General features: G+C 40.2%; 1 protein-coding gene across 1 annotated transcript; it reads right to left on the reverse strand.

Moving 5' to 3' along the window:
• Window positions 1-2,028: 2,028 nt before the first annotated feature.
• Dnajc12 (DnaJ heat shock protein family (Hsp40) member C12) lies at window positions 2,029-27,959 on the reverse strand. The gene is made up of 5 exons (XM_042696424.1): window positions 27,758-27,959; window positions 23,369-23,447; window positions 15,339-15,478; window positions 6,682-6,874; window positions 2,029-2,838 (listed from the first exon to the last, which is right to left on the reverse strand). Exons 1-5 carry the CDS (start codon window positions 27,833-27,835, stop codon window positions 2,747-2,749), a joined length of 582 nt encoding a protein of 193 aa, XP_042552358.1. The 5' UTR covers window positions 27,836-27,959; the 3' UTR covers window positions 2,029-2,746.

The following is a 27,959-nucleotide window of genomic DNA, read 5'->3' on the forward strand; positions in this document are numbered from 1 at the left end:
CAGGCTGGGAAGGTGGCTCAGTGGTAGAGCGCTTGCCTTGCATGCCTGAGGCCCTGGGTTCAATTCCTCAGCACCACATAAGCAAAAATAAGAAAGAAAAAAATAAAAAAATAAAGTGTGACTTATGATTGAAAAGATAAATTTCTGAGACCTGATTGTACACATTTACAATCCCAGCCTTCTAGATATTGAAAAAAGTTTATGAATTCAAGGCCAGCTTGGGCTATATGAAGAGACCTTATATCAAAAAAATAAAAAGTAAAGATAGCCTGAAATAGAGGATAAGTTACATAAATTATGGTTCAGCTACACAATGGGATTATAGGCAGTAGATAAAAAGAATAAAGTAACACAGACATTAGGAAACTCCACAAAATGAATTAGCTGAGTAATACATACAAGCGTATGTACAATATGCTACAGATGCACAACAGATAATGTAACTGGAATTTTTTTTTAATTATGTATTGCACAAGACTGGAGGCATTACTCAAGCAAGAGTGCTTGCCTAGGAAGGCCCCAAGTTCAAAAATCAGTACCACCAAAAAAAAAAAGAAAGAAAAAGAAAAGATCCTCATTGTTTTGATGATTTGGCATACTGGAGTAGGCAAAAGGCCTGGCTTAGTTATAATCCCTTTGTATTGAACATACTGTCTTCTCAAAAGCCCTAGAGAGGCGGGGGCAAGAGGATTGCAAATTCAAGGCTAGCCTTGACTCAAAAAAAATAAACTAGCTGTTTGGAAACTGAGATCAGGGGATTGCAGTTCAAGAAAATGCAATTGAAAGCCAGGCATCAGTGGGACACGCCTGTAATCCTAGCTACTCAGGAGGCTGAGATCTGAGGATCACGGTTCAAAGCCAGCCCGGGCAAGAAAATCCATGAGACTCTTATCTCCAATAAGCCACTAGAAAACCGCAAGTGGCACTGTGGCTCAAGCGGTAGAGTGCTGGCCTTGAGCTGAAGAGTGCAGGGACAGCGCCCAAGCCCCAAGTTCAAGCCCCAGGACCCACAAAAAAAAAAAAAGCAATTGAAGTTTGTAAGACTCCATCTCCACCAATGGCTTGGTACAGTGGTATGACATAGTGTCCCAGCAACCAGGTAAGCACCGATAGGAAGACTGCAGCCAAGGCTGACCCAGGCATAATAGAAGATTGTCTCAAAAGGACAGACCCAAGAGAGCTGGCAGAGTGGCTTAAGAGATAAAGCACCTGCCTGGCAAGTCCAAGGCCTTGAATTCAAACTCCAGTACTGGGACCCAGGGGACGGGGTGGGGGGAACTACTCATTGTCAATTTACCATAACTAAAACCATAGTGTGGATGGCTTATAAATGACAGAATTTTATCAAGGCAATTCGGTATCTGATGAGGGTCTGCTTTCTGGCCCATACACAGTGCTTCATGCAGTGTCCTCACTTGGTACAAGGGACTCTAGAAGCCTCATCACCCCTCACTGTCTTTCCTTCCATTATAAGGATGCAAACTCACCCATAACGGCTCTGCCCTCATCACCTAACCATATTCCAAAGGCCCGATAATAAATTACAACCTTCTAAATTTACAATGTTAAGGCAGAAACAACTTTTCAAATTGTTTTAAAATACAATTGAGCCAGGCACTGATGGCTCACACCTGTAATCCTAGCTGCTCAGGAGGCTGAGATCTGAAGACCTCAGTTCAAAGCCAACCTAGGCAAAAACGTACATGAGACTCTTACCTCCAAGTAACCACCAGAAAATCAGAAGTGTCACTGTGGCTCAAAGAGATAGAATGCTAGCCTTGAGCAAAAGAGCTCAGGGACAGCATCCAGGCCCTGAGTTCAAGCCCCATGACTAACAAAACTAAAATATAGTTGAAGGGCTAGGGATGTGGCTCAAGTGGTAGAATGTGTTTGCTTAGCAAGCATGAGGCCTTAAGTTCAAACCCCAGTACCAGCAAAGGAAAAGAAAGAAAGGAAGGAAGAAAGGAAGAAAGAAAGAAGAAAAGAAAGAGAAAGAAAGAAAGAAAGAAAGAAAGTTGAATATACATATGAACACTGGAAACAGTATTTATTTCATTCCATAGAGTCTAGACAAGTAATTTTGCATTTCATTTGAAAACAAGAGTCAGAAAACAGTGTAGATCCAGCATTAATAGAGATCATGGTATACCAAGGAACTATTTAAATACAGAAACTCTTACCAATTGGTTTCTATAAATAGTATTACCAGGAAAAGACAGAATATAACCTACTTGGATCTATGAGTCTCAATTTGTTCAAATAACAAAAGAAACTAGTCTTCTAAAATTTCCTCACTTAAAAAACACATTGTACTCATTACCTAACTCATGTCATTGTAATCCCTGTATACATCACATTTATAATAACAATAAAGTACATTTTTTTAAACACAACATATTGTAAGATGGGGTGTAGCTCAGTTACAGAATATCCACAAGACCCTGCATTCAATCCCTAGCACAAAACAAACAAAAAACTCATCCAGACAATGAGTTCAAAGATGGAGGAAACAACCATACTCAGTGACTCCCAAACATGAAAGGGAAGGGGGTGGCAGGAAAGGGGTTGTGGAGAGTCAGGGTCTCACCATGCAGCTCAAACAAGCATCAAACTTAACAATCCTTCAGCTTCAGCCTCCCAAATGCATATGCCACCATGTCCAACTCAAACATGACATTTTTAAAGATATGTACAAATACTCCACTTTTAGCCGCACAGGAGATAGACCTTGGGAGCCAGGGGCATTTCATATTTCATAGTTTCTGAACTTCCTCAGGAGGTCTGAAGGAGCATCTGCAGACCAGCGAAAACGAAAGTGCCAACAGCTCACATCTGAATCTTTAGAAGAGAGAAAAGAAATATTTAAAATGGAGTGTAAGGGGAAAAAATGCCAAGATTATACTAGTAAAACAGCTCAGGGATAAGATTTCAGGGTAAAATCTCTGCTGTGAATTATTAGTATGTACAGAAACAGCTTATCAAGTACACTTTGGAATTCTTATAAACAGGAAATATGCTTTGTGTGAGAAGGCCTCACTTGCTGAAATGCATCATAATAATTCTAAGGATGGGAATTTAACAATTTACCTAAAAAAGAAATCGGTAGCTATGCTCACATAGCTTTCAAATACTTCTTTTGAAATCTGAGGCTCAAGTTTCAAAGCTATGCAACACGGGCAGGAAACTCTGAGATTCTTATCTGCAATCAACCAGCAAAAAGCCAGAGGTGGAGTGGTGGCTCAAGCAGTAGAGCATCAGACAAGATTAGGCAACACAGACAAGAATTTGAATCAAAATAACTTTGAAGGCAATCTCAGGAAGCACTGGTAGGTAAATGGGAGAAGGGATCAAACGTGTCAGAAGTGCATATCAAAATTATCACTTTCAATGACTGGGGGACCCTGGGAAGTAATATACAACTGGTTATCCAACTGGAGAAAAAGACCTGAAGATTTCAGCCTCCCACTCCCAGCCATTAGTTTATGGCTGCATCTTAAGGATGTTTACTACAGGCATTTCCTTTCTGCTCATTGCTTGCCAAGCAGGCTCCATTGCCAGAGAAAGACCTCTGTGGATTTTCTCAATGTTTGTAGTACAGGCCTCAGAGCTGGCAATGCCTGGACAGGTAAGGGTACCCAAAGGATGCGGCTGAACACCAACAGCATCTGCTGCATGAGATCTTATTTTTTTTCTGGCCCAGGATGCTACACAAACCTGTTTGATGCTACAATTGTACTTATTAGCATTCTGCTTCTGTTTATTGTGTATTGAAACAAAGTAAAGGGAGACAGCCTTGCACATCGGTTTCCCAGTGCTGTGTGCACATTTTGCTAGTAGTTGTAATGGGATAGGGACCATAGAGAAGGCATCAAAAAAACTCCAAAGCAAATACAAAGCACTGTAATATACATGAAGCCACTCAGTGCTTGATAAGGCTGACAGGAGTGATATCTCTGAAACACTAATGCTATTTTTAAAAAATGTATACAGCAGTAAGGTGAAACTAAATAATCGTGCAACTGCACTTTGATATAGCAGACTCCAGCTTTAAGGTAGTACTTAGAGGCATCAGTAATCTCCTAAATAGCATTAAGGGGGAAAAACCATAGTAACTAGCAGAATTTCGTAATAATTCTCCAACCACAGCTTCTTGAGCAAGAATTGAGGAGGTGAATATGAGCAAAGCACATTATATGCATTTATAAAATTATCACAGTGTAAGCTAGGCACCTGTGGCTCATACCTGTAATCCTAGCTACTCAAGAGGCTGAGACCTGAGGATCACAGTTTGATACCAGCCCAGGCAGAAAAGTCCATGAGAGCCTTATCTCGAATAAACTACTCAGAAAAAGCTGAAAGTGGTGTGCTGTGGCTCAAATGGTAGAGTGCTAGCCCTGAGTACAAAGAGGCTCAGGGACAGTGTCCAGGCCCTGAGTTCAAGCCCCAGGACTGGAAAAAGAAATTATCACAGTGAAACCCCTTTGCACAATTAATATACAGTACTTTAAAAAAAAAAAAACAGTAATCCCCCTAGTACTGGCCCAAAGTGGAAATATATCTGAGCATCCACAATAGAAGCAGAGGAGGATGGGACACTAGAAGAGACACCAATTTATTGAATATTTATAATCCTTTGATTCTTTTTCATGATAAGCTCCTATTGCTGGATTTTTTATATTGAAATAACTAATTTCTAAAAAAAAAAGTTCATAGAATCCTGAAGAAAGGCTCAACTTAGTCCTCAGCAGCATCTCTGAATTCTAAAATGTCCAAGCCAAGCTCTCTCCCTTCCTCCTACCCTCAGAGTCCTGATGAACACAGATGAGATCAGACTCAAAAACAGGTTCTAAGGGCTCGGGAAGCTTGGAACTGAACATTCTAGTGCTGAAAGGAGAAATATTCTGAGTGCTTGCCTCCATATGTGTGTGTGTGCGCATGTGTGCGTGCATAGACAGGAGGTGTGGTGTTTGTTTAAAACACTGTTTTGTGAAAGTCAGGTTCTGCTTTGATCACATTTGTTATGTTATCGTCATTGCCAATTACAAAGCTGATGCAATCCAAGAGCTGACTTGCTAACCAGCAGTGATGTCAGAATCAAATTCTAAGAACTCTTCCTCCCAGCAAGTCACGAATACATAAAACTTCTCCAAAACAGAAAACCTATTATTCACAACAAACTGGTTATCTTTTTTTTTTTTTACAAGCATCCAAGAATATTCTAAAACCTTCTGCTTAAAGGCTCAATTCTAATAGTGTGCTACACCATCATCCTAGGACTCAACAAATCAGAATGTGAACAATTCTAGCATATGTATATTAACACACCTAAACTAGTTAACTCAGCCAGATAGCTAGCTGGGCAAACTACAAAAATGAGAATTGCTAAGATTTACCCATAGCATGCTCTCCGCAAATCACTAATTCCCATTTAGTTCTATCATAACTCTCTGAGCAGGTTTTTTTTTTTTTTTTTGTCGGTCGTGGGGCTTGAACTCTGGGCCTGGGCGCTGTCCCTCAGCTCTTCAGCTCAAGGCGAGCGCTCTACCACTTGAGCTACAGTGCCACTTCCGGTTTTCTGGTGGTTTATTGGAGATAGGAGTCTCACGGTCTTTCCTGCCCGGGCTGGCTTTGAACCGCGATCCTCAGATCTCAGCCTCCTGAGTAGCTAGGATTACAGGCGTGAGCCACCAGCGCCCGGCTCTGAGCAGGTATTTTTTATCATTTTATTGATGAGAAACCCCAAGTCTAAGAAATAAACTTTTGTCAAGTAATACAGATAATAAGTAATAGAAGTAGGCTGTGAGGGGCTGGGAAGGTGGCTCAGTGGTAGAGCGCTTGCCTTGCATGCCAGAGGCCCTGGGTTCGATTCCTCAGCACCACATAAGCAAAAAGAAAAAAGCCGGAAGTGGTGCTGTGGCTCAAGTGGTAGAGCGCTAGCCTTGAGCTGAAGAGCTGAGGGACAGCGCCCAGGCCCAGAGTTCAGGCCCCACAACTGGACCCAAAAAAAAAAAAAAGAAAAGAAGTAGGCTGTGAACACGGGACATTGAATTTTGCAGTGGCCTACTTCAGGAAGCCTATCAGTGACATACACATTATAGATGAAGTATCATCTCAGGATACTGCAGCATCTTGGAATACAGACTCTGAAGCCAGACCTTTTGCCAAACTGCCTAACCTTGGGCAAATTACTTCACCTCTCTGGGCTTCAGTTTTCTCATCTGTAAAATAAGTGTATCAATAATGGTACCAGTTTCCCAATCTCCTAGTGAGGATTAAATAAGCTAATCTATGCAAAATTAATATTAAATGAGGCAATCATGTACAATAATATATTTAAATAATGTTCTTGCACATAACAAACATGCAACAAATGTTAGTTAGTGCCATTTCAATAAAGCAAAAGACATTCCGAGAAATACTTCAAGTTCCCTTGGAAAAAGAGGATTTTCCACTTTCTACGTCAGTGCAAAGTACTGGACCTCCTAGTTTTTAAGCAATAGTCTATCATTTGAGCCACATGCCTACCCCATAAAGTATCTCTTAAGATGTTAACCTAATCCTAAAGTTTAGCTAACTACTGTGCACATTGGAAAAGGTTGAGAATGAATACAATGTACACTGCCTTCCCCTTCTTTAGTTTCAGACATTCTGTGTCCTACAGAGCTGTGTGACATGACTTACTTGGAGAATCTGGATTTGGTGGGGAGAGTGACTTGGATTCTTTCTGCTTCATTTTCTCTGCAGTTGAACCCAGATCCTTTCTCTTTATTTCTCTTTGCTCATTCCAGTCCTCATTTTTACTCTTGTTGGTATGAGTCTGGTCAGATCCTTCCAGCATCAGGTCTTTCTTACCTCTGACAGCCCAGTGCATTGACTAAATTAATTAAAAGCAGACACATAGATATTAAATACAATATAGTTTTCTACATTTAAAGTTCAAGAAGATGTATAACACCTTATCTACTATTATAGTACTGGCTAACAAAATATTAGACTTGACTATTAACCATATATTTATCAATTAATCAGGACATTAATGAATCCCTATATTCATTCATTAATATTCACTAGTTTGGTAACATGTTAGAAGAAGCCATATTCTGGTCCAGAGCAAAGTAACCAACATTAGGGAGATCCAGAGAATGAGGTAACCCAGCAATTCCATTCAAAAAAGTATACATCAAATAATTGAAAAGAGATATTCAAATGCCATAGGAGCCAGATGCCAGTGGCTCACACCTGTAATCTTAGCTACCTGGGAGTACAGATGAGGAAGCTCTTGGTTGAGAATTAGCTTGGGCAAAAAAAAATAAAGTTTGTGAAATTTTATTCAAATGGAAAAGATGGGGAATCGTGGTATGCACCAGACATCCCAGCTACTGCAGGAAGCATAAATAGGAGGATCAGAGTCCAGTTTGGTCTTGCCAAAAGCAAGAGCTTTTATTTATTTATTTATTTATTTGACAGTTGTGGGGCTTGAAATCTGGGCCTGGGCACTGTCCCTGAGCTCTTTGGCTCAGAATGAGTGCCCTACCACTTAAGCCACAGTGTCACTTCTGGTTTTCTGGTAGTTAATTGGAGGTAAGAGTCTCACAAACTTTCCTGCCTAGGCTAGCTTCAAACCATGATCTTCAGATCTCAGTCTCCTGAGTAGTTAGGATTACAAGTGTTAGCCACCCACCTCTAGTAAGACCTTATCTTTATTTTTTTTAATTCACATAGGTTTTTTTTTTTATTGTAAAGATACTATACAGAGGGTTACAGTTACATGAGTGAGGTAATGGGTACACTTCCTATTGAACATTGTTAACCCCTCCATTGTTTTCCCCCGACCATCCCTTCCCTCCCTACCTTCCCCGAGGTTCTTTTTTTTTTTTATTGTGATTAAGTGATTACATAATTTCCAGAATTTCACAGTATTGTGGAATAATGATGCTCATTTAAAGTCACAAGTTCATTCTAACTTTCCTGGAGCAAATTGTCTATCACAGTCTATAACATATAACGGTGTTCACATGTTATACACCATACATGTGATCATCAGCATGGGGATATTTAGTAGTGGTTTGACCAGATGAGTGGGAGTTCTTTGTTTCTTAAGTCCTGTTAGTTTTGTCATATCACCTAACATTTTGGATTTAGCATCCACTTATCAGGGAGACCATGTACCATTTAAGACCTTATCTTTAAAGCAACCAAAGAAACCTGGTACATACCTATAATCCTTGCTACCCAGGAGGCTAAGATCTGAGGATTGCAGTTCAAAGCCACCCTAGGCAGGAAAGTCTGTGACTCTCCGATTAAGCATGAAAAAAAAAAAAAAGGCCAGAAATGGAGCTGTGGCTCAAGTACCAGAGTACTAGCCTTGAACATGAAAGCTTAGAGAGAACAGCAACAACAACCAAAGAAGCTAAGCCAATGGTTCACATCTGTAATCCTAGCTACTAAGAAGACCGAGATCTGAGAATCAATGTTCAAAGCCAGCATGGGCAGAAAAATCTGTAGTACCCTCTCCGGTTAATCAAGAAAAAACTGGACTAGAGGTATGGTTCAAGTGGTAGAATGACATCTGTGAGGGGAAAAAAAAGCCAAGTGAGAGCAAGAAGCCCTGGTATGGTTGAACTATGAACTATCAACATCACAGGTTAGCTAAATGGCCTGGACATGATGTTTCTTCATTTCAATAATGGTTTTGAAAGCCATCAGTGAAAATACATTCTGAGATAGCAGTCTTACTCATTCATCATCTTCCTGAGTAAATCAAAATAAAATATGTTATCATCAGACTCCTTGCATCTGCTGGACCCAATTATAGAAATAGGCAGAAGAAAGATCCAAAGATTCCATATACAGGTACTGCTTATGTTTTGTGGTTCAGAGAATCCATTCAAAAGTGAGCTACAGGCCAGGCGCCGGTGGCTCACACCTATAATCCTAGCTACTCAGGAGGCTGAGATCTGAGGATCGCAGTTCAAAGCCAGCCTGGAAAGTCCATGAAACTCTTATCTCCAATAAACCGCCAGAAAGCTAGAAGTGGTGCTGTAGCTCAAGTGGTAGAGCACTTGCCTTGAGTTGAAGAGCACAGTGCCCAGGCCGAGTTCAAGCCCCACGACCGACAGGGGGAAAAAAAAGTGAGCTACAAAGACTGGTATGTTGGGGCTAATTTAGATAACCTGCCAGTCACTTATTTTGCAGCTCCTCTGGGGTATTGGTTGTGCTGGACAGCACTTAACAGCAAATAAGTTAGTATAATGTGAAATTAATTTCAATAGATTAAGCATCGATAGGGCTGGAGATATAGCTCGGTGTTAAAGTGTTTGCCTAGCAGTTCTGAAGTCCTTGGTTGGCTTCCTAATACCACAAAAAGAAAAGGAAAGGAAAGGAAAGAAAAAAAAGGAATCAAGAGAAATATCAAATGATAGGCCACTGACAGAGATTAAGAGAGAATCTGTATAGTCAAGTAATGAGCTTGGAATGAACAAGGAATGAACTAACATGGAAGTGGAAAACAAACCCTGGTACAAAGGCCACTAATCCTGAAGTCTGTAAAAATGGTGTGTGGTTTTTTCTTCCTTCATGATTAACTTGGCTACCAGCTTTCTTTACTAGCTCTTTTGGCCACTCTCCCTAGGAAATGAACCTTGATCAACATTGGAACATACAATTGTTTATCTACCTGTCTTTAAACACTGGGACAGCAATAGTGGCCATCATTCTAGCTATGCAAAAGGCTAAGAACTGAGGATCCCAGTTAAAAGCAAACCCAGACAGACAAACCCAGGAGATTTATCTCCAATTAACCACCAAAAAGCCAGAAGTAGAGGTGTGGCTCAAGTGGTCTAATCGCAGCCTTAAGTGAAAAAGCTAAGGGACTGAGCCCAGGTACAGTCCCAGCGCCAGCACAAAAATAAAAAGGGGCAAATGGAAAAAGAAATAATTGACTTGAAGGAGCCATGGCTCAACCAAATAACTACAAATTTGATCCATTTTTTTTTTCTTAGTTGTGGGGCTTGAACTCAGGGTCTGGACACTGACCTTGAGCCTCTACTCAAGGCTAGCATTCTATTCCTTGAGCCACAATGCCACTTCCAGTTTTTGGAAATAAGAGTCTCACAGAGACTTTTCTGCCTGGGCTGGCTTTGAACTGTGATCCTCAGATCTCAACTTCCCAAGTAGCTAGGATTACAGGTGATAGCCACTGGCACCCAGTTTGATCAGTTAATTTTATCCTGGATCATCATGAGTGGATTATTTTATTTGATCAGTTAATTTTATCCTGGATCATTATGAGTGGATTATTTTATTTGCCTCGATGATTTCTTGACCTGCTTTTGGGTAACATCCAATTAAGACAAATTGTCTTTGAACATGCTCAGAAGGTATTGAGTTTCCTCTGTGGCTGGACAAAGAGCGCCAAGCAGGCATAGTAGGAAGTTTCCTGCAGTCTATGGTTAACTAGACTCACCCCAAGGACCTCACCCAGCCAGGAGCCCAGACAATCAACAGACAAACAGTTCTATGTGTAATGATAGGAAAACACTTTGGCAAACAACCAATTCACCAAAACCCAAAGAAGGTTTCTAACTGCTTTTTATAAATGCACAGCACTTGATGTGGTATGGGATGGTTCTAGCAGCTCATCAGGACATTTCCTTTACTTTGTGGCTTCAATGCAGTCATTTCCCAGCAGTCCTCCTGAAGCCATTCTGTACATATTTTGGAGTTAGCTGGGGAGCCATCCATACCCTGTATGTCAAAGATGGATCTCCCTAAATTCTTTGTGCTAAAAAGTTTTCTGCCCAGCTGGGTGCCGGTGGCTCACGTCTGTAATCCTAGCTACTCAGGAGGCTGAGATCTGAGCATCACAGTTCAAAGCCAGCTTGGACAGGAAAGTCCATGAGACTCTTATCTCCAATTAACCACTCAGAAAACCAGAAGTGGCGCTGTGGCCTACGTGGTAGAGCACCAGCCTTGGGCTGAAGAGCTCAGGGACAGCGCCCAGGCCCAGAGTTCAAGCCCAAAAACTGACCAAAAAACTCTGCTCTCACGCTATCCCATGGTTTCAAAGGCCTGTACCACCGAAACTCTCAATTCAAACTTCCTCTCTGGTTTGTTGTTGTTGTTTGTTTTGATACTGTGGTTTGACATCAGGGTTTTGCACTTGCTAGGCAGGTACCTGCCACCTGAGCCACTCCTCCAAGCTCCTCCTCTTTTGAAAATTATTTTGCCAGTCCTGGGGCTTGAACTCAGGGTCTGGGCACTGTCCCTGAGCTTCTTTTGCTCAAGGCTAGCACTCTACCACTTGAGCCACAGCACCACTTCTGGCTTTTTCTGTTTATGTGGTACTGGGGAATTGAACCCAGGGCTTCATGCATGCTAGGTAAGCACTCTACCACTAAGTCACATTCCCAGCCCACTCCCAAGCCCTTTTTATATTCATTATATTTTTAATGAGCTCTCAATTTTTTTTCCTGCAATGTCCTTCCTGAACTATGATCTACCTATTTGTACTTCCTACATAGTGGGGACAACTGGCACTGTGCCCAGCTGTGGGATGAGAAGGGAATCCTGTGAATGTTTTGCCTGGGCTGGCCTCAAACCGCAGTGTTTTCCATTTTAGCCTCCTGAGTAGCTAAGATTACAGGTGGGAGCCATCACTCCCAGAATGTATTTATCTCTCTTTTAAAACAACATCACATGTCTAAATTTGAATTTCCAACATATTGACCTGGGTGAATTCCTACTATATTTTTACAAATGAATCTTCCAGGAGAAACTGCTAGAAAAAGAAACAAGTAGCTAATGAAGTGACAAAGAGTTAGTATGAAAGGGAAAAAAATGATCAGTTACAGTTTCCTCACTCATGGGTGAAATGTGTCACCCCTGAAGCTGGGGCTCATTTGAAGAATTCTCCCAAAAGACAATCTTGAGATATGATCCTGTGTATAATGTTGCAGAAGTGCCTTGGCATTTCATCTTGCTTTGTAGGAAAACAAAGAATATTGCTCTGACCAATGCTTCTCCTTCCAGAGGTATTAAACTACTTAGATAAAAAGAGAGCCACAAGAGCGATGGTGTGGAAGAAAGAGATTTTATGAGATTTAACACCCTATAAATGTGCCAGGCAAGCAAATATGCAGGTATGTTTTAAACAAATATCCACTTGAAATCCAAACCCTAAAGTTATAACCATTTTGTTGTCAAAATGGCTTACTAATACAACTAACCCCAGGACCCTAATGGTGATGGTTTTCTACAAAAAGAAAGCCAATGATCTATTGGATGATAAACAATACTAGGTATGTTCATTGTTCTTGATTTCTCCAGAGTACAAACATAAAAGGATAAGCCAATGAAATAACTCAAAGAGAAAGCACTTGGGAGGCTGAGATGGGAGAAGAATTTGAGTCTTGAAGTTCAAAACCAAGCTGTGCAACATAGCAACATTCCAATTTTTTTAAAAAAAATTTTTAAGTTGAGAGAAGGCACTTTTAGGATATGAACAGAAAGAAAACAAAAGAAAGTTACAGAGACCAGAATGATGCAAGAATCATGTGTACCATAGAATGGGGGATTCAGAACCCACTAAGAAGCCAGGCACCAGCAGCTCACACCCGTATTTCTAGCTACTTATGAGATCGAGGATTACAGTTCAGAGCCGACCCAGACAGAAGAGTCAGTGTAAGACTTTTATCTCTGACCACCAAAAAGCCAGAAGTGGAGCTGTGGCTCAATCAATAAAGTGCCAGCTTTTGAGCAAACACCTAAAGGACAGTGCCCAGGCCTTGAGTTCAAGCCCCAGTACCAATACACACACACACACACACACACACACACACACATCCACTGAGACTGATTGAAAAGCAAAAGAAAGATAGAAACAAGCAGCTTTTGCCCAAAGAAAATGGTGTAAGGAAAAACTGCTGATATTAAAGCAGAGAGACATGCGCCATATCTGTATTACTAATAGAAATAAATCTAAAACCACATGCTTACACAGCACATACTACTTAAACTCTGCTGACAAGACAAATGATATAGCCAGTAAGATGTTAAGTGTAATTATTGCAAGGCCTCAAACAATTTCATAGTGAAGCTAAACTCAAAGCTAAAATGATGTGTTTGGAGACAGGAAATTAGTATTAAATGGAAAGATGTTGGTGATATAAATTAAAGTAGAGATATGGAGAAGACTTCTTGGAAATTCCACAGCTAACTTGATATAGGCTGTTAGAAATTAAGTGACAGAGTTGAATAGATCATCAAAAAAAAGCTATAAATCAGAATGCATTAGAATAGCAAGGATTAGTGATTCAGTTGCAGTTAGTGTGTCATATTTAGGAGGGTGGAAATGTGGTTAGGCAGAGTTGGTAGAACAATGTTTATTTTGCTAATGTCAACAAGGAATTTGTATATACACAGTGAAAAAGTAAAGAGTCTTACTTCTGAATATATGAAATCAAGTCAATCATTTTTGAAGGTTCTCTGAAGTTACTTTGTACCTAATATACAATAATTATATAGTTTCTCATAAATAACTAATCCTCCTTAAACAAATCCATACAAATGAGATGAAGAAAACAGTTTACATTTTAGGTAGAGTGGCATTAACCTTCTATTTTCAGAGTTTCCATTGGTTTTCCCCAATATTCCTAAGATGTTCCTTCAGGGTTGAGGATATGGCTCAGGTGGTAGAACATCTTTCCAGCAAGCATGAGGCCCAGAGGTCAAATCTCATTAATACCTCAGTTCTATAGGCCTTTTATGAAAAATTTCCCTCCTAAAAACTATGAAGAAGGAAATGTAAATGTAATTCTGAAGAGCTGAAATTTAAGAGCAATTCATCACATTATAAATCAGTTCTTACAATGTTCCTGAAATTTTGCCTGTAAAGCAATTTTCTGGATTCAAAGTCATTTTTTAAAAAAGTGTTGCAGCTGGAAAGGGAAGGTGGCTCAGTGGTAGAGCACTTGCTTTGCAGGCATGAGGCCCTGGGTTCAATTCCTCAGCACCACATAAGGAGAAAAATCCAGAAGTGGTACTGTGGCTCAAGTGGTAGAGAGCTAGCCTTGAGTTGAAGAGCTGAGGGACAGCGCCCAGGCCCAAAGTTCAGGTCCCATGAACAACAGTGTAATGAATTCTGATACTAAATCATGCCTAAGAAAACAGAAACTTTAATGATTGTATCTATCTATAATTTATAAAGAGCAATGTAAGTAAAATAAATACATCATAGTTATTATAGTGATTTATTTATTTTTGGCAGTGTTGGCCTTCCATGTACATGATAGGCATGTATTCTGTCATTGAGCTACATTTCCAGACATTATAGTGATGGTTTGAATATGTTGGGGTTTATTTAATTGCATAAAGAAAGGTAACATGGTTTAACAAGTCCAGTAATCCTTTTTTGTTTGTTTGCAAGTACTGTGGCTTGACCTCAGGGCCTGCGTTCTATCCCTTAGCATTTTCATTCAAAGCTGGCACTTTACCACTTGAGCACACAATTTCCAGCATTTTGTTGGTTAATTGGTTATTAGAGTCTCCTGAATTTGTCTGCTTAGACTAACTTTGGACTGAGATCCTCAGATCTCAACTTCCTGAGTAGCTAGGATTACAGGCATGTGCCACCACAGCCCTGTCCAACAACCTTTTAGTAAAATATATAATAGGAATAATTTGTAGTTTTCTTTCATTAATGAGACTCTCTTTTAATAGATTTTTTTTTTTTTGGTGCTGGTGAGGGGGCTTGAATTCAGGGCCTGAGTGCTGTCTCAGGACTTCTTTTACTTAAGGCTAGCATTCTACCATTCAACTCCACGTCTGGATTTTTTTTTTTTTTTTTTTTTTTGGTGGTTTAATGGAGATAACAGTTTCACAGACTTTCCTGTGCAGGCTGGCTTCAAACTGCAATCCTTAGATCCAGCCTCCTAAGTAGCTAGGATTACAGGTGTGAGCCACCAGTACCTGGCTACTTTTAATAGATTTATAAGCTTTGAAAGAAGAATAAACTGATATGAACAGAAAGGATGAAGGAAAATGAACCTGCAGTGCTTCAAAATTCAGTTATATAAGCCACCAGAGAATCATATTTATTAGAAATCATAAAATGAAGTATAACACACAGGGAGGGGGAAACACGCTAGAAGTTGTAGCCATAGACTTTGCTAGCACAGGCTGATGGCCTCTGCTCCAAATTTTCACAGGGTTTTGTGAAAATTGAATTATACCCAGACTCTCCCAGTGAATGTGTTTATTTTCTCCATCCTGTTGTCTATTAAGTCTTCATCCCAGTTATGAATCTAACGAATTCTCCCCATCTCCAGAGAGCAACCCACCGTTTTCACTGAGTCAGCCAAAGCTTCCCACTGCTGGAAGGGCATCGCTATCTGGCTCCTTCGCCAGTGGTCATAGCGGGCGCGACTCTCCTCATTGGTCAGAATCTCCTTGGCCTTCTGCAGCTTCTGAAATGTCTCCACTGGAAAACAGATGAAGAGATGAGCACTTCTCTTTTAGGAGGATTGTTTTAAACTCAGAAAAAAAAACCATCAGATCTCATAGAACCAGGGCCTTGCCATTTGCTGTGTGACCTTTAGGCTGGTTTACCTTGTCCAGCTTTAGTCCTCTCATTTGTAACCTGTATGATACAGACAAGTGAGATCCTGCACATGAGGAGCCTGGTACCAGCATAGCAGCTCCCTTTACTGGATTTCAGTGATGTGCCTTCTAGGGCCTTCTATGTCCTGCAAAGGATTTTTGTCTTTTTACTGTCATTAGAGCAATGGGAAACTATTAGAAAGCTTTGGATACAATAGTGTTGGTGCTCAGTAAGTGGTAGTTTTGTCACTAGTCTATCTGACCACACAGCATGCAATAGAAATCCTTTTTTCTTTTTTTGCCAGTCCTGGGGCTTGAACTCTGGGCCTGGGCACTGACCTTGAGCTTCTTTTTGCTCAAAGGCTTCTGGCTTTTTCTGTGTATGTGGTACTGAGGAATCAAACTCAGGGCTTCATGAATGCAAAGAAGCACTCTACCACTAAGCCACCTTCCCAGCCCAATAGAATCCTTTCATGGCTCTGCTGGATACACTTCTAAAGTCCCTTCAGCCCCAGTATAGTTAAAACTTTCTGTAGTGCAGAAAGCAAGAACAATATATAAAATTCAAGTATATTTCCAAACATGATCACTGAACAATCTGAAAATGAGATTAAGGAAAGAATTCATTTTTATTTATTTTTCTTTTTGGTCAGTTGTGGGGCCTGAACTCTGGGCCTGGGTGCTGTTCCTCAGCTCTTCAGCTCAAGGCTAGCACTCTACCACTTGAGCCACAGTACCACTTCCGGCTTTTTTCTTTTTGTTTATGTGGTGCTGAGGAATCGAGCCCAGGGCCTCAGGCATGCAAGGCAAGCGCTCTACCACTGAGCCACCTTCCCAGCCCCTCATTAATTCTCTATATCGCTTCAGACACGCGTGCCTCTTTCTCTCAAATCTTACTTCCAAATCATTATCAAACCCTGTTCATTCTGTCTTCAAAATACACCTAATGTCTAATTTTGTCGCCACTTCTGCTGCTACCAACCTGGCAAAACACAGCTGTCACTGGGTAAGGTGGTATTCACCTGTAATCCCAGTACTTACGAGGCTAAGGCCACAGGATGTCAACTTCAAAGGCCAGCCTGGGCTATAGAGTGAGACTCTGAGTCAAAACAAAGAAGCAAAGTGGTTGATCCTGAGCCGCCATGGCATAATCATGCCACTTCATTTCTAGCACCCTGCCTGCGGCAGCAGCACTCCAGGACCCTTCCCCAAAGTAAGTCCATCCAGGTTCCTTTCAAGCCATTAGCTACTTTATTATCAATCCTGGATGAATGAGTTAAATCCTAGCAATGAATGAGTTAAAGAGAAGATGCAGTTACTGAAAGCTTCAAGAAGAAAGACAAATAAAGATCATCTCTAATGAGCAATTCTTCCTAACGCTCATGAAAAGGGAAATGTCCCATTATATGAATGAGATATCACTTTCTTCCAACAGGAATAAAGAGCTTATGAAATTATCCCCAAGAATGCACGTGCCAATCACGCTTAGTGCAGATTTGCATTTTTAATCTGAGTCACCTTTGCTCTGCATGTTACTGTCGGCCTCGCTTGCTGGAATTTCCAGGAGAGAAGCCCACTTGGAATTATTCTGGTGTCAATCACTCCACAGCAACAGATATGCAGAAAGCAAAAAAGATCTCTCTTCTGTCATCTGATCTTTTCCTTGTGCCATATCTTTACCACATTTAATAAAATGAGCTTAGGTGATATTTGCTCTAGAATGTATTGCTAATTCAATGAATCACACAGCATAAACATCTGCCAATTCTGGGAAGTGAGACCTCATTTTGTAAGCAAATGATGAGCCAACGATGTTGGAATCCTTGAGACGCTTTCTGATTTAATTCCTAGGCCTACTTTGAACAATGTAAAGGTTCTTTTAACTTCATATTTCACCATCGGATTTGTGTCTATATGCTGTTGACAATTACTTGAGAACTAATAACAATAGGCTGCCAGAATATATTTTGAAAAATTCTAGAAGAAAATAAACCAACGCTTAGTAGTGGTTCTCCGGTAGGAAGTGATAGGAATACACTTTTCAACATTAGTTATTACTGTTATTTGTAATTTTTATTCTGAGGGAATTTGTGAGTCAAGTTTTCATTCTTATAATGAAAAACCAGAGATGATTAACTTAAAGGAGAGAAAGGTATAGTTTGAAAGTTTCAGCCCATAATCAATTGGTCCCATGACTTTGGGTTTGGGACAAGGTGGGAGTATTCAGTAGTGCAAAGCCACTCGTGTATGACCAGGATGCAAAAATGAAGAAGAAGGAGGAGGGAGGAGGGATGTAGGGGGGGAGAGGAGGAAAAGGAGGGGAAGAAGAGGAGGAGGAGCAAGAGGAGGAGGAGGAGGAAGAGGAGGGGAGGAGGAGAAGGGAGGAGAAGAAGCAGGAGAGAAGGAAGAGGAGGATGATAAGGAGGAGGAGAAGAGGAGAAAGAAAAAGAGAAGGAGAGAGAGAAAGAGGAGAAGAAACAGCAGGCAAGCTTCCTGTAGGCACCACCTGTTAAATGGTTCATCACCTCCCAACAGTGCCACCCTGTAGATCATATCAAAAAGTAGAATTTGTAGAGAACACTCAACACTGAAAAAATGTAACAGGGGAAAAGGCAGTAAGGAGGGCTGTTTTGATTGTCATTTGTTTTGTTTTGCTTTGTTGGTCCTGGGATTTGAACTTAGGGCCTGGGTGCTGTCCCTGAGTTTTTTTGCTCAAGGCTAGTGCTCTCTGCAACTTGATCCATAGATCTGCTTCCAAGGGACTTTCCTGCCCAGGCTGGCTTCTCAGTCTCCTGAGTGGCTAGGATTACAAGTGTGAGTCACCAGGACCCAGCAGGAAAGAGGTTTTAAAGAAAAAAAACATTGAGATACGAAAAGCTATCTCTTAACAAAGAGCAAATTGCTCCTCTTTAAATATCCAAATATCTCTGAGGTTTGAACGTCTGTAATGAAAATACCATTTCACAGGCTCTTACTTTAGTCTGAAGATAATTATCTTCATAGCCAAAAAAAGAGTTAAGAAAGTGTTATTCTGAAATAATTACCGCTGCACAGGGTCTGGCATGAGCACCAGTCAGGAATCTTGGGGCTCAGTGACCCTATTTCTATAGTACAGTCAGTCAGTACTGCCTACATCACACCTACCTAGAGAGAAGGAGAAATTTCTACAGGCCTTAGATTTAGATTTTTTAGATTTTTTTTCCCTCCCTAATGAATAAGAGAAAGATTGAATGATTGCTAACAAAAAGCTAAGTGTCCCATTGTTTTTATCATGAGCGACCTAAAAACAAGAAAGGAAGCCCAATCACAATTGCCAACATCCGCTTCCCATGTGCAGGACCCCCACTGAATCTGCACAGCAAACCCATGAAGTCATACACAATCAATCTGCCCATTTTACCTGTGAGAACACTGAGGCTCACAGAGGTCATCCAAGGTCAGACAAGGCTGTGTTCACCTCTACTGCTCCATCATGCTAACAAATCAGTAAAGGGCAACAGTTGACGTTGCAATTTAATTAGCGAGCCAAAAAGTTTTATATTCAAATTGAATTTCTCCTACCTACAAGGGTTTTGCAAGTTTGCTTTCTCAGTTCAATAAGATGCATTTTGAAATCTGCCCATCTGAGTTCTGTCAAGTAAAATTCATTATCTGAGTAAATTTTTTTGTCAGTCCTGGGGCTTGAACTCAAGGCAGGGGTGCTGTCCCTGAGCTTTTTTTTTTTCTTTTAATTGTGAAAATACCGTACAGAGGGGTTACAAATACATGGGCAAGGTCATGAGTGCATTTCTTATCAAGCATTGTTGCCTCCTCCTTTGTTTCCCCTTACCATCCCTTCCCATCCACCCCCCCACCCACCCACCCCCACCCCCCACACCCACCCCCTCCAGGTCCCTGAGCTTTTTTGCTGAAGGCTAGCACTCTACCACTTTGAACCACAACACTACTTCCATCTTCCTGGTGACTAATTGGAGATAAGAGTCTCACAGCTTTTCCTGCAGGGGTTGGCTTTGAACTGTGATCGTCAGATCTCAGCCTCCTGAGAAGCTAGAATTACAGGCATGAACCACCTGTATCTGGCTAGGGTGAATTTTTTTTTTAACTATAGTTTTTACCAGTAAATACACTCCTCCTCCTTCTCAGAGGGTATAGAGAACCACTTACATTTTCAGAAAATCATATTAATCCAAATTGAATAAACTAGGTGCTTTAATAGATTTTAAAAAAACATCTCCACCCAAAGGCTGGAGCTATCATCTACCAGCCTGACAAGGAAAACATTGACGTCTGAGCCTTTCATTGTAAGCAATATTGACACTGCCCAGTGTTTCTCAAAAGGAGCTTCAAGGTCCATACATGAACCCCTCATCACCATAGCAACTAGAAATGGCAATGATTACAGTTATTCATCACATATTGTCAGGAACAGAGCAACAACTCAGAGTCAAGCTTCATGGGAAAGGAACTCAGTTAAAGAGTAACCTGGGGTCATGGTTGTTTTTCAGTGTTTACATCCAATATTTTAGAATTTTGTTCTAGGACACCTCTCTTAATATTAACCCCAGTCCAGGGGGGTAATTTGTGTATCCTCAAGAAATACTGATTTAATGATCCGTTAACTCATTCAAGAAGTGGGGCTGAGTAGGTGTCCTGTCGGCTGCTGCAGGCGCTCTGTGAGGAACAGGGCAGAGCACTATGAAGGAGACAGGCAGGGGTTCTGCCCTGCTGAGCTTCCAATATGACAAATAGCAAATGGGCAGCAAAAGACGGTATGTCACACAGTCCCTTGACTGACATATGAAAAAGACACAAAACATTAGAAAGAGCCCATCTCAACCATCAAGCCAAGCCTGTAATCCCAGTTATATTGAAGGAGAATAGCAATCTGAGACTTCTCCAATAAGTAACTAAAACAAAAGAGGGCTAGAGGCATGGTTCAAGTGATATACTAAGTGCCTAAGTTCAAACCCCAGTACCACCTCAAATAAAAAAAGAGTAAAATAAAAAATCATATATACACACTGACTAGCAACCTATAGCCAATATAATAAACAAAAGATGTCAAAGTAAGGCAGAAGCCTCTGAGTTAGATCTCCAGCAACATACACATTAAAAAAAATTTTGTCAGGTGCTGGTGGCTCACACATGTAATCCTAGCTACCCAGGAGGCTGAGATCTGAGGATCAATGGTTCAAAGCCAGCCTGGGCAGGAAAGTCTGTGAGATGCTTATCTCCAATAAACCACCAGAAAACCAGAAGTGGCTTTGTGGCTCAAGCAGTAGAGCACTAGCCTTGAGCTGAAGAGCACAGAAACAGCACCCAAGCCCAGAATTCAAGCCCCATGACAGACCAAAAAAAAATCTTTTTTAATAAGCTCTGAGGGTGTAGTTCCAGTACCAAGGTGTTTGTATAGGATGTACTTAGTTCTGGGTTCAATCCCTAGTGCTGCATAAAAGATTAACAAACAGAAAAGAAATTTATAAAATAGGATAAATGATATAATTAAAAGTTTTCATTTAAAAATAAAAATCACCAAGAAACCTCAAGTGCATTGATGATGTTTAAGTTGGGTGGGAATCTGTTCTAATCTTCTTGTTTCCTTTATATATACTTCTTTCCCCATAATTAAAAGGAAAAATCACCATCTGCAAAGTGAAGCATTTAAAAGACTGTCTGTAGGTGTCCAGGCATGAAATGGCAGTGGGTTGCCTGTGGTACTGGCAGTGAGGATGGAGGGAAGAAGACACAGAAGACAGATATGGGAAGGAAATCAACAGCTTTTGGTCATTGACCACATATGGACATGAGAGAGTAGAAATAGACAAGGGCTTTTGTTGTTATTACTGCTTTAGTTGGACCAAAGCTACTCTTAACCGATCTACACACCCCTCCCAGGATGAAATTTCTACTTGGCCAACTGAATGGATGGAGGTATCATGCATCTAGTTTTTGATGCAGTAACTTTGAAGTGTTTCAAAACGAAAATTTCCAAGAAGCCGTTACAACCACTATCTATAAAGAACAAGAAGCTGGATGTTGGTGGCTCAGGCTTTCTACTTAGGCTGAGATCTGAAGATACCGTTTGCCAGCCTGGGCAGGAAAGTTCATGAGACCCTTATCTCCAATTAACCACCAGAAAACTGGAAGTGGAACAGTGACTCAAATTAGTAGAGCTCTAGCCTTGAGTAGAAGAGCTCAGGGACAGGACCCAAGCCCTGAGTTCAAGCCCCACAACTGAAAAAAAAAAAAAGAATTGGGTTAAAGGCAGATTTGGAGGCCCTCACCAGAGAGCTGGTTAGTTACTTGAAGCCTCAGACTTAAGACAAGGCTCCATAGAGAAAAGAGAAGTAAAATGAGAAGAAAGCTTAGAAGGGAATCTTAGGCCAACAGGGAAGAATCTACAAAAAAGAAAGTAGCAGAGTCTGAAAGAAAACCATGAATGTGTGTTATTCTGGAAGCTAGGAGAAAAAAATTCTAAGAAAGGTATTGTCAACACTGACGAAGTCTAATATAAGCCATGAAAGACAAGAACTCAACTTTTAATGTCACCATTTGCTAACAAGTCCTTGATTCATTTCTGAGAAAGATGGGGAGGAAGTCAAAGTGATGTGAAGGGAAAGCTCGAAGAGAGGAAATAGAGACATCAGCTGTGGGCTTCTTCAGGAAGTTTGGCTCAGAAGAGAAGGAATAATGAATCTTAACTCCCATTTCCTGCATGCAATGGTGCTGCATGCCTATAACATAAGCTCTGGGGAGGCTAAAGGATGAGGGTCATGAGTTCAAGGTCAGCAGGGGCTATACAGTAAGAGTCTGTCAAAAAAAAGGAGGAAAGAAAGAGAAAAGCAGAAAGAGAGAGAGAGGAAAGAAGGAAAGAAGGAGGGAGGAAGGGAGAAAAAAACAAAATAAACTGAAGTAGGAATATATGAACATATTCAAGTCTCATGAAATGAAGGAAACAGCAAAGTAGCAAAATTCTCATCGAGACTACTGCCAATTACAAACATACTTAAGCCATGTTAACACTCATTAACTGGTTAAATAAAGCATGCACTGGTCACATTTTTTATTATTAGTAGTAGTAGTAGTAATAGTATTATAAAGAGGATATACAGAGGGGTTTCCATTTCATAAGTGAGTTAATGAGTTCATTTCTTCACTCTCTCTCAATTTTTCCCTCCTGCCCTTACCTACAGATTGTAGAGCTCATTTTCCACATAATGGCTAGTGAGTACTGCTTCCACATTTGTTCACCTTTTGTCCTACCATTTCTGTGTCCCCTCTCACCACCCCCAAAGACAGATAAATTAACAAATAAGACCAAAACAAATGAGCCAAGACACCAAAAAAGCAAAAAATAGACAACACCATCTTTACCAACAATGCAGAAAGAAAAAAAAAAACCCTGTTTCAGTTTTCTGGAGTTTATTTCAATAAATATTATTCTATATGTTTGGAGGCACAGAAACATTATGCCCTTGAGTTCCTCCCCTATGAATATCTTCCTTGAGTCTTACTCTGTGGTGAATGCCCAGAGTCCTGTGTAATTTATCATGAAACTGTACAAATTCTAAATCACAAAGCAGCACACTGTAGCAGAAAGAAAAATGGATTGTCAACAACTATTAGAAAAGATCCTTCTCAATTGTCTCCCCGACCATCCAATGGCAAAACCAACATTTGGCACTAAATAGAATACCTTTGAGGACCATAGATAAAAGGAAGTTACTATTGAATGCCTGAGTTCTCCATATGGCCACTGTTAAATTCTTACCAGCTTTGGGATTTTCAGGATGCTTATCAGGATGACATTCCAGAGCTCTGATCTTAAATTCTGCCAGGATTTGTTCGACCTAAAACAAAAAGTGTTTAAAATAAGGAGACAGTTTAAATGAGACCCCGCAAAAGTGGGGTCTCAGTACTCCCTAAAACAGCCATATGATCTCCCTTGTAATTTTTATTCTTTCTTTTTTTCTTCCTTCCTTCCTTTCCTTCTTTCGTTCCTTCCTTCCCTCCCTCTTTTCTTTCTTTCTTTCTTTCTTTCTTTCTTTCTTTCTTTCTTTCTTTCTTTCTTTCTTTCTTCCTTCCTTCCTTCCTTTCTTTCTTTCTGAATGGGGAGAAGGGGGCTCCTGTGGGGCTTGAACTCAGGGCCAGGGAGCTGTCCCTAAGCTTCTTTGCTCAAGACTAGTACTCTACCATTTGTGCCACAGTTCCACTTCCTGTTTTTTGGTAGTTAATTGGAGATGAGTCTCACTTTTCTGCCCAGGCTGGCTTCAATCTGCTTCTCAGTTTGAGGCTCATTCATGATTTGATTTGATTTACCTATTCAATTTCTTTCTTGTGAATTATTCAGACTTGGTTTTAGATGGGTGTGGTAGCACATGCTAGCACTTGGGAGGCTGAGGTACAAGGGTCCAGAGTTTGAGGCCATCCTGAACTATATAGTGAAACCTGGCTCAAAAGGAGAAGAAAAGAGAAGACAACTTTATTAAATAACAACTTTAATATCATCAATGAGGGACAACAGATTATGTGGCTCTGAAATTTGATTGCTTAGTTTTTAGTCCCGGTTCCTCCAAGAAACTTTAGGGAAAAATGGTATAACTTTCACAAATAAATAGGTCTCTTTTTTACATTAGATGCATAATAAATGTAGAGTTACTGTTACAAAGCTTGACCACAATTAGACTTTGATAATAGTATCTATAATTAAATACCAGTGGTTATATATAACCTGCCATTCAGGAGGGGGTTTTTGCTTTGTTTTTGGTCAGTCATGGGGCTTGAACTTTGGGCCTGGGTGCTATCCTTGAGATCTTCAGCTCAAGGCTAGTGCTCTACCACTGGAGTCACAGCGCCACTTCTGGTTTTCTGGTGGTTAATTGGAGATAAGAGTCTCACGGACTTTCCTGCCCAGGCTGGCTTTGAGCCATGATCCTCAGATCTCAGCTTTCTGAGTAGCTTGGATTACAGGCATGAGCCACTGGCACCTAGCTCCCAGTTTATTTAAAAAGCTGAATTTTGAGCTGAAGAGTCCAAGATCTGAGGATTGAGGTTTAGAGTCAGTCCAGATAGACAATAACCAACAAAACAATTAACCAGCTAAAAACCAGAACTGGAGGCATGGTTCAAGTGGTTAGAACACCAGCTTGAGTAAAGAAGCTGAGTAAGAGTGTGAGACTCTAAGTTCAAGCCCCAATACCAGCACAAAGAGAAAAAGAAATAGAGAGGAAGGAGGAGGAGAAGGAAGAGATGAAGGGAGGAAAAAAAGGACAGGGAAGAGGACTGGGAAAGGGAAGAAAGCAAGGAAGGAAGGATTCTAAACAATTTAGAAATACAAACTCTGAAAATTTCCTATCAATATAGAATAGAAAGTAAACACCCTCTTATCCTTTCCCTTTCAATGTTTTGCCCATATTTATGTTTATGTTGGGAATTTTTCTTTTGGGGGGGGGGGTCCGGTAGTGGGGCCTGAACTCTGGGCCTGGGCAATGTCCCTCAGGCTCTTCAGCTCAAGGCTAGCGCTCTACCACTTGAGCCACAGCTCCACTTCTGGCTTTTTTCTTTTTGCTTATGTGGTGCTGAGGAATCAAACCCAGGGCCTCATGCGTGCAAGGCAAGCACTCTACCACTGAGCCACCTTCCCAGCCCATGTTGGGAATTTTTTAAAGCATGAACATGTGTGTGTATATGTATGGGTTTAAAGCTGAGACCTCACACAAGCTAAGCACACACACTACTACTGAGCTCTACCCCATCCCTAATATTAGAATTTTAATATCAGTATTATTAAAAAAAGAAGCTGTGTGTGTGTGTGTGTGTGTGTGTGTGTGTACGCACACACGCGCATATGCACGCCATTCCTGGGGCTTGAATTTAGGGTCTCAAACTCAGGAATTTTTTTCTTTTTTGTGTTTTTGCTTAGGGTTGGTGGTGCTCTACCACTTGAGTCATACCTCCACTCCCAGTTTTTTGCTGGTTAAACTGAGATAAGAGTCTCAGATTTGTCTTTCCAGACTGGCTTCAAACTTTGATCCTCAGATTTCAGCATTCTGAGTAGCTAGGATTACATGTGTGAGGCACTTTTACACAGTAGAAAATCAGAGAGATTTTTTTGCTCAAGACTAGCACTGTACCACTTGAGCCACAGCTCCACTTTCAGCTTTTTTTCCCTTTAGCAGTTTGTTGGAAATAAGAATCTCAATGACTTTCCTGCCCAGGTTGGCTTCAAACTATGATCCTCAGTACTCAGCTTCCAAAGTAGCTAGGATTACAGGAGTGAGCCATTAGCTCCTCTCTAACTCTCTTCTTTTAGCTATTCTCTTTGACTATCAGGAAAATAAATAAAGCTATCCTCACCTGAAAAAATAGTATGAAGAGATAAAAATGACACTGATCTATCAACCAAAAATATAAAGTTTAAGGGTTTCTTGCTACTTTTTTATTTTTTTAATTGCTATGCCATCAGAAAACATTCTGGTATTGGTCTAAGCGAGCACATAGTAAACTCTCAGTAGTACTATCCTGTGACTGCTCTTTCCCTACTATGGGTTTTGCTAACTTAATATTTTGAAATGAAGAACAGCCTCCATCTGTCTGTCTTTCTTTACCTCACTCTTTTACTGTCACAAAGTTCATCTTAAACCTTCTTCAGGGAAAGCTGATCAAGTAGCTTAGTTTGTTTTTGACACAGTCTACTTATCTCCTGGACTCCCACCCGGGGCCAAATGCAGTCCACAGGCAGTGAAGCCTCAAGTCAAGATCCCCAGCACCCTGCCCTCCCGCTCCGACATCCAACCGTCTAGAAAGCTGAGGAAGCTTTTGGCCAGTAAGCAGTGAAAAAAAAAAAAGAAAGAAAGAAAGAAAAGAAAAAGTCCAAATCTTCTCATAATTAAATAAATCAAATAAACATCCCAAGGGTGATAAAGTTTTACTCTGGGTATAAAAAAATGAATGAACATTAGAATGCGAATAGTACAAATTTCTGGAAAGCAGTTGGGACACAGGAAAGACAATAGGTGAACTACTAAAGACCAGTAAACATGCTAAGATTTATTATGGGAATATAATTACCTTTACTTTATAACCAGGCACATATTTTTAAAAATACAAGTTATGAAACTTATCAGTTAACCTATCTTCTTTTAATTGTGATTCTCTCAAAAAATAACACATTTGTTGGTAGCATATCTAAAAGGATGAGGAAACCATTTGGCAAAACATTAATAAACTTTTTCAATTGTTACAAGCAAATTTTACTAGCAATGTTAACAATAGGAGCGTATTATTCTTAAGGAAAAATACTTCACTAAAAGAGTATTACCATGAGACAGTGAACTGGATATGATAGCGTAGACTTGTAAATCCCAACATTTGGGAGACAGAGGATTACAAATTAGAAGCCAGCCGGATCGTGCAAGGAGCCCTGATTCTAAATAAATTAAATTAAATTTCACTTATTTAAAGTAAGAACAATTTGTTCTCTGTGTGTGTAAAATATTAGGGAACAAAATGTCAAAATATTCAATATTACCCTTGGAGATACATTTATGATTTTTCCAGCATTAAATGGCATCTACAACCTTCAAAACTGCTTACGGGGAAGTTTTTAAAGCATTATTCCTTTGTAGATTCATGGACCACAGAGTTTTTCACATATTTGGTTCAGAAGTTACTCTCTGAGGAAGTAATCCTTGTTACACAATTTATGGTCCTAACACAAAACAATGATTCTTAGTTTATAAATCACATAAAAGTACTTTTTTATAACATATTTTGAAATCACTGATTTCTAGAAGATTACATTCACTTCAATAGAGCATTATTGCCATAACAAAGGTGCATCTTGTGCACATTATAAAGCACTGACATAAGAAATTACATTAAATTTTCAATATGATTTAGTATACTTAGTATATTGTAAGGTAGAATACATGAACATTCGAGTTTTCAACCAGAAGCTTCCATACAATTGCCAGAGTACACTTAGTCAAGTAAAGACCTAACATACATTTCAATCCTTAACTTTCTTTGAACCAAAACTGTTTTACAATGACACAAGATTAGGGTTCCATGCAATATGACTAAATGTTCAAAGTGAATGTCTGAAATAAAAATCTTGAAATACTGATGTAAAACAGGATGGCATTACCCACTGTCTTACCGAAGAAAGTTCATCACATCCCAGTAAGGTGTAGAAATCTTCACTGTCTTCTAACCTGTAATCCAGTATTGAATCCATTGAGATCAGTGAAAATCAACTGCTCTCAGCTACAGAAAACACAGAAGGCTTTGATTTACACAGGCACGAAAGCTCTTTAAATACAAATCAGAGCCACCGTACTTTCCCGAAGACAAAGGCTAGC

This window comes from Dipodomys spectabilis, unplaced genomic scaffold (genome assembly GCF_019054845.1).
Source record: "Dipodomys spectabilis isolate Male_0828 unplaced genomic scaffold, ASM1905484v1 ptg000207l, whole genome shotgun sequence".
Taxonomy (NCBI): Eukaryota; Metazoa; Chordata; class Mammalia; order Rodentia; family Heteromyidae; genus Dipodomys; species Dipodomys spectabilis.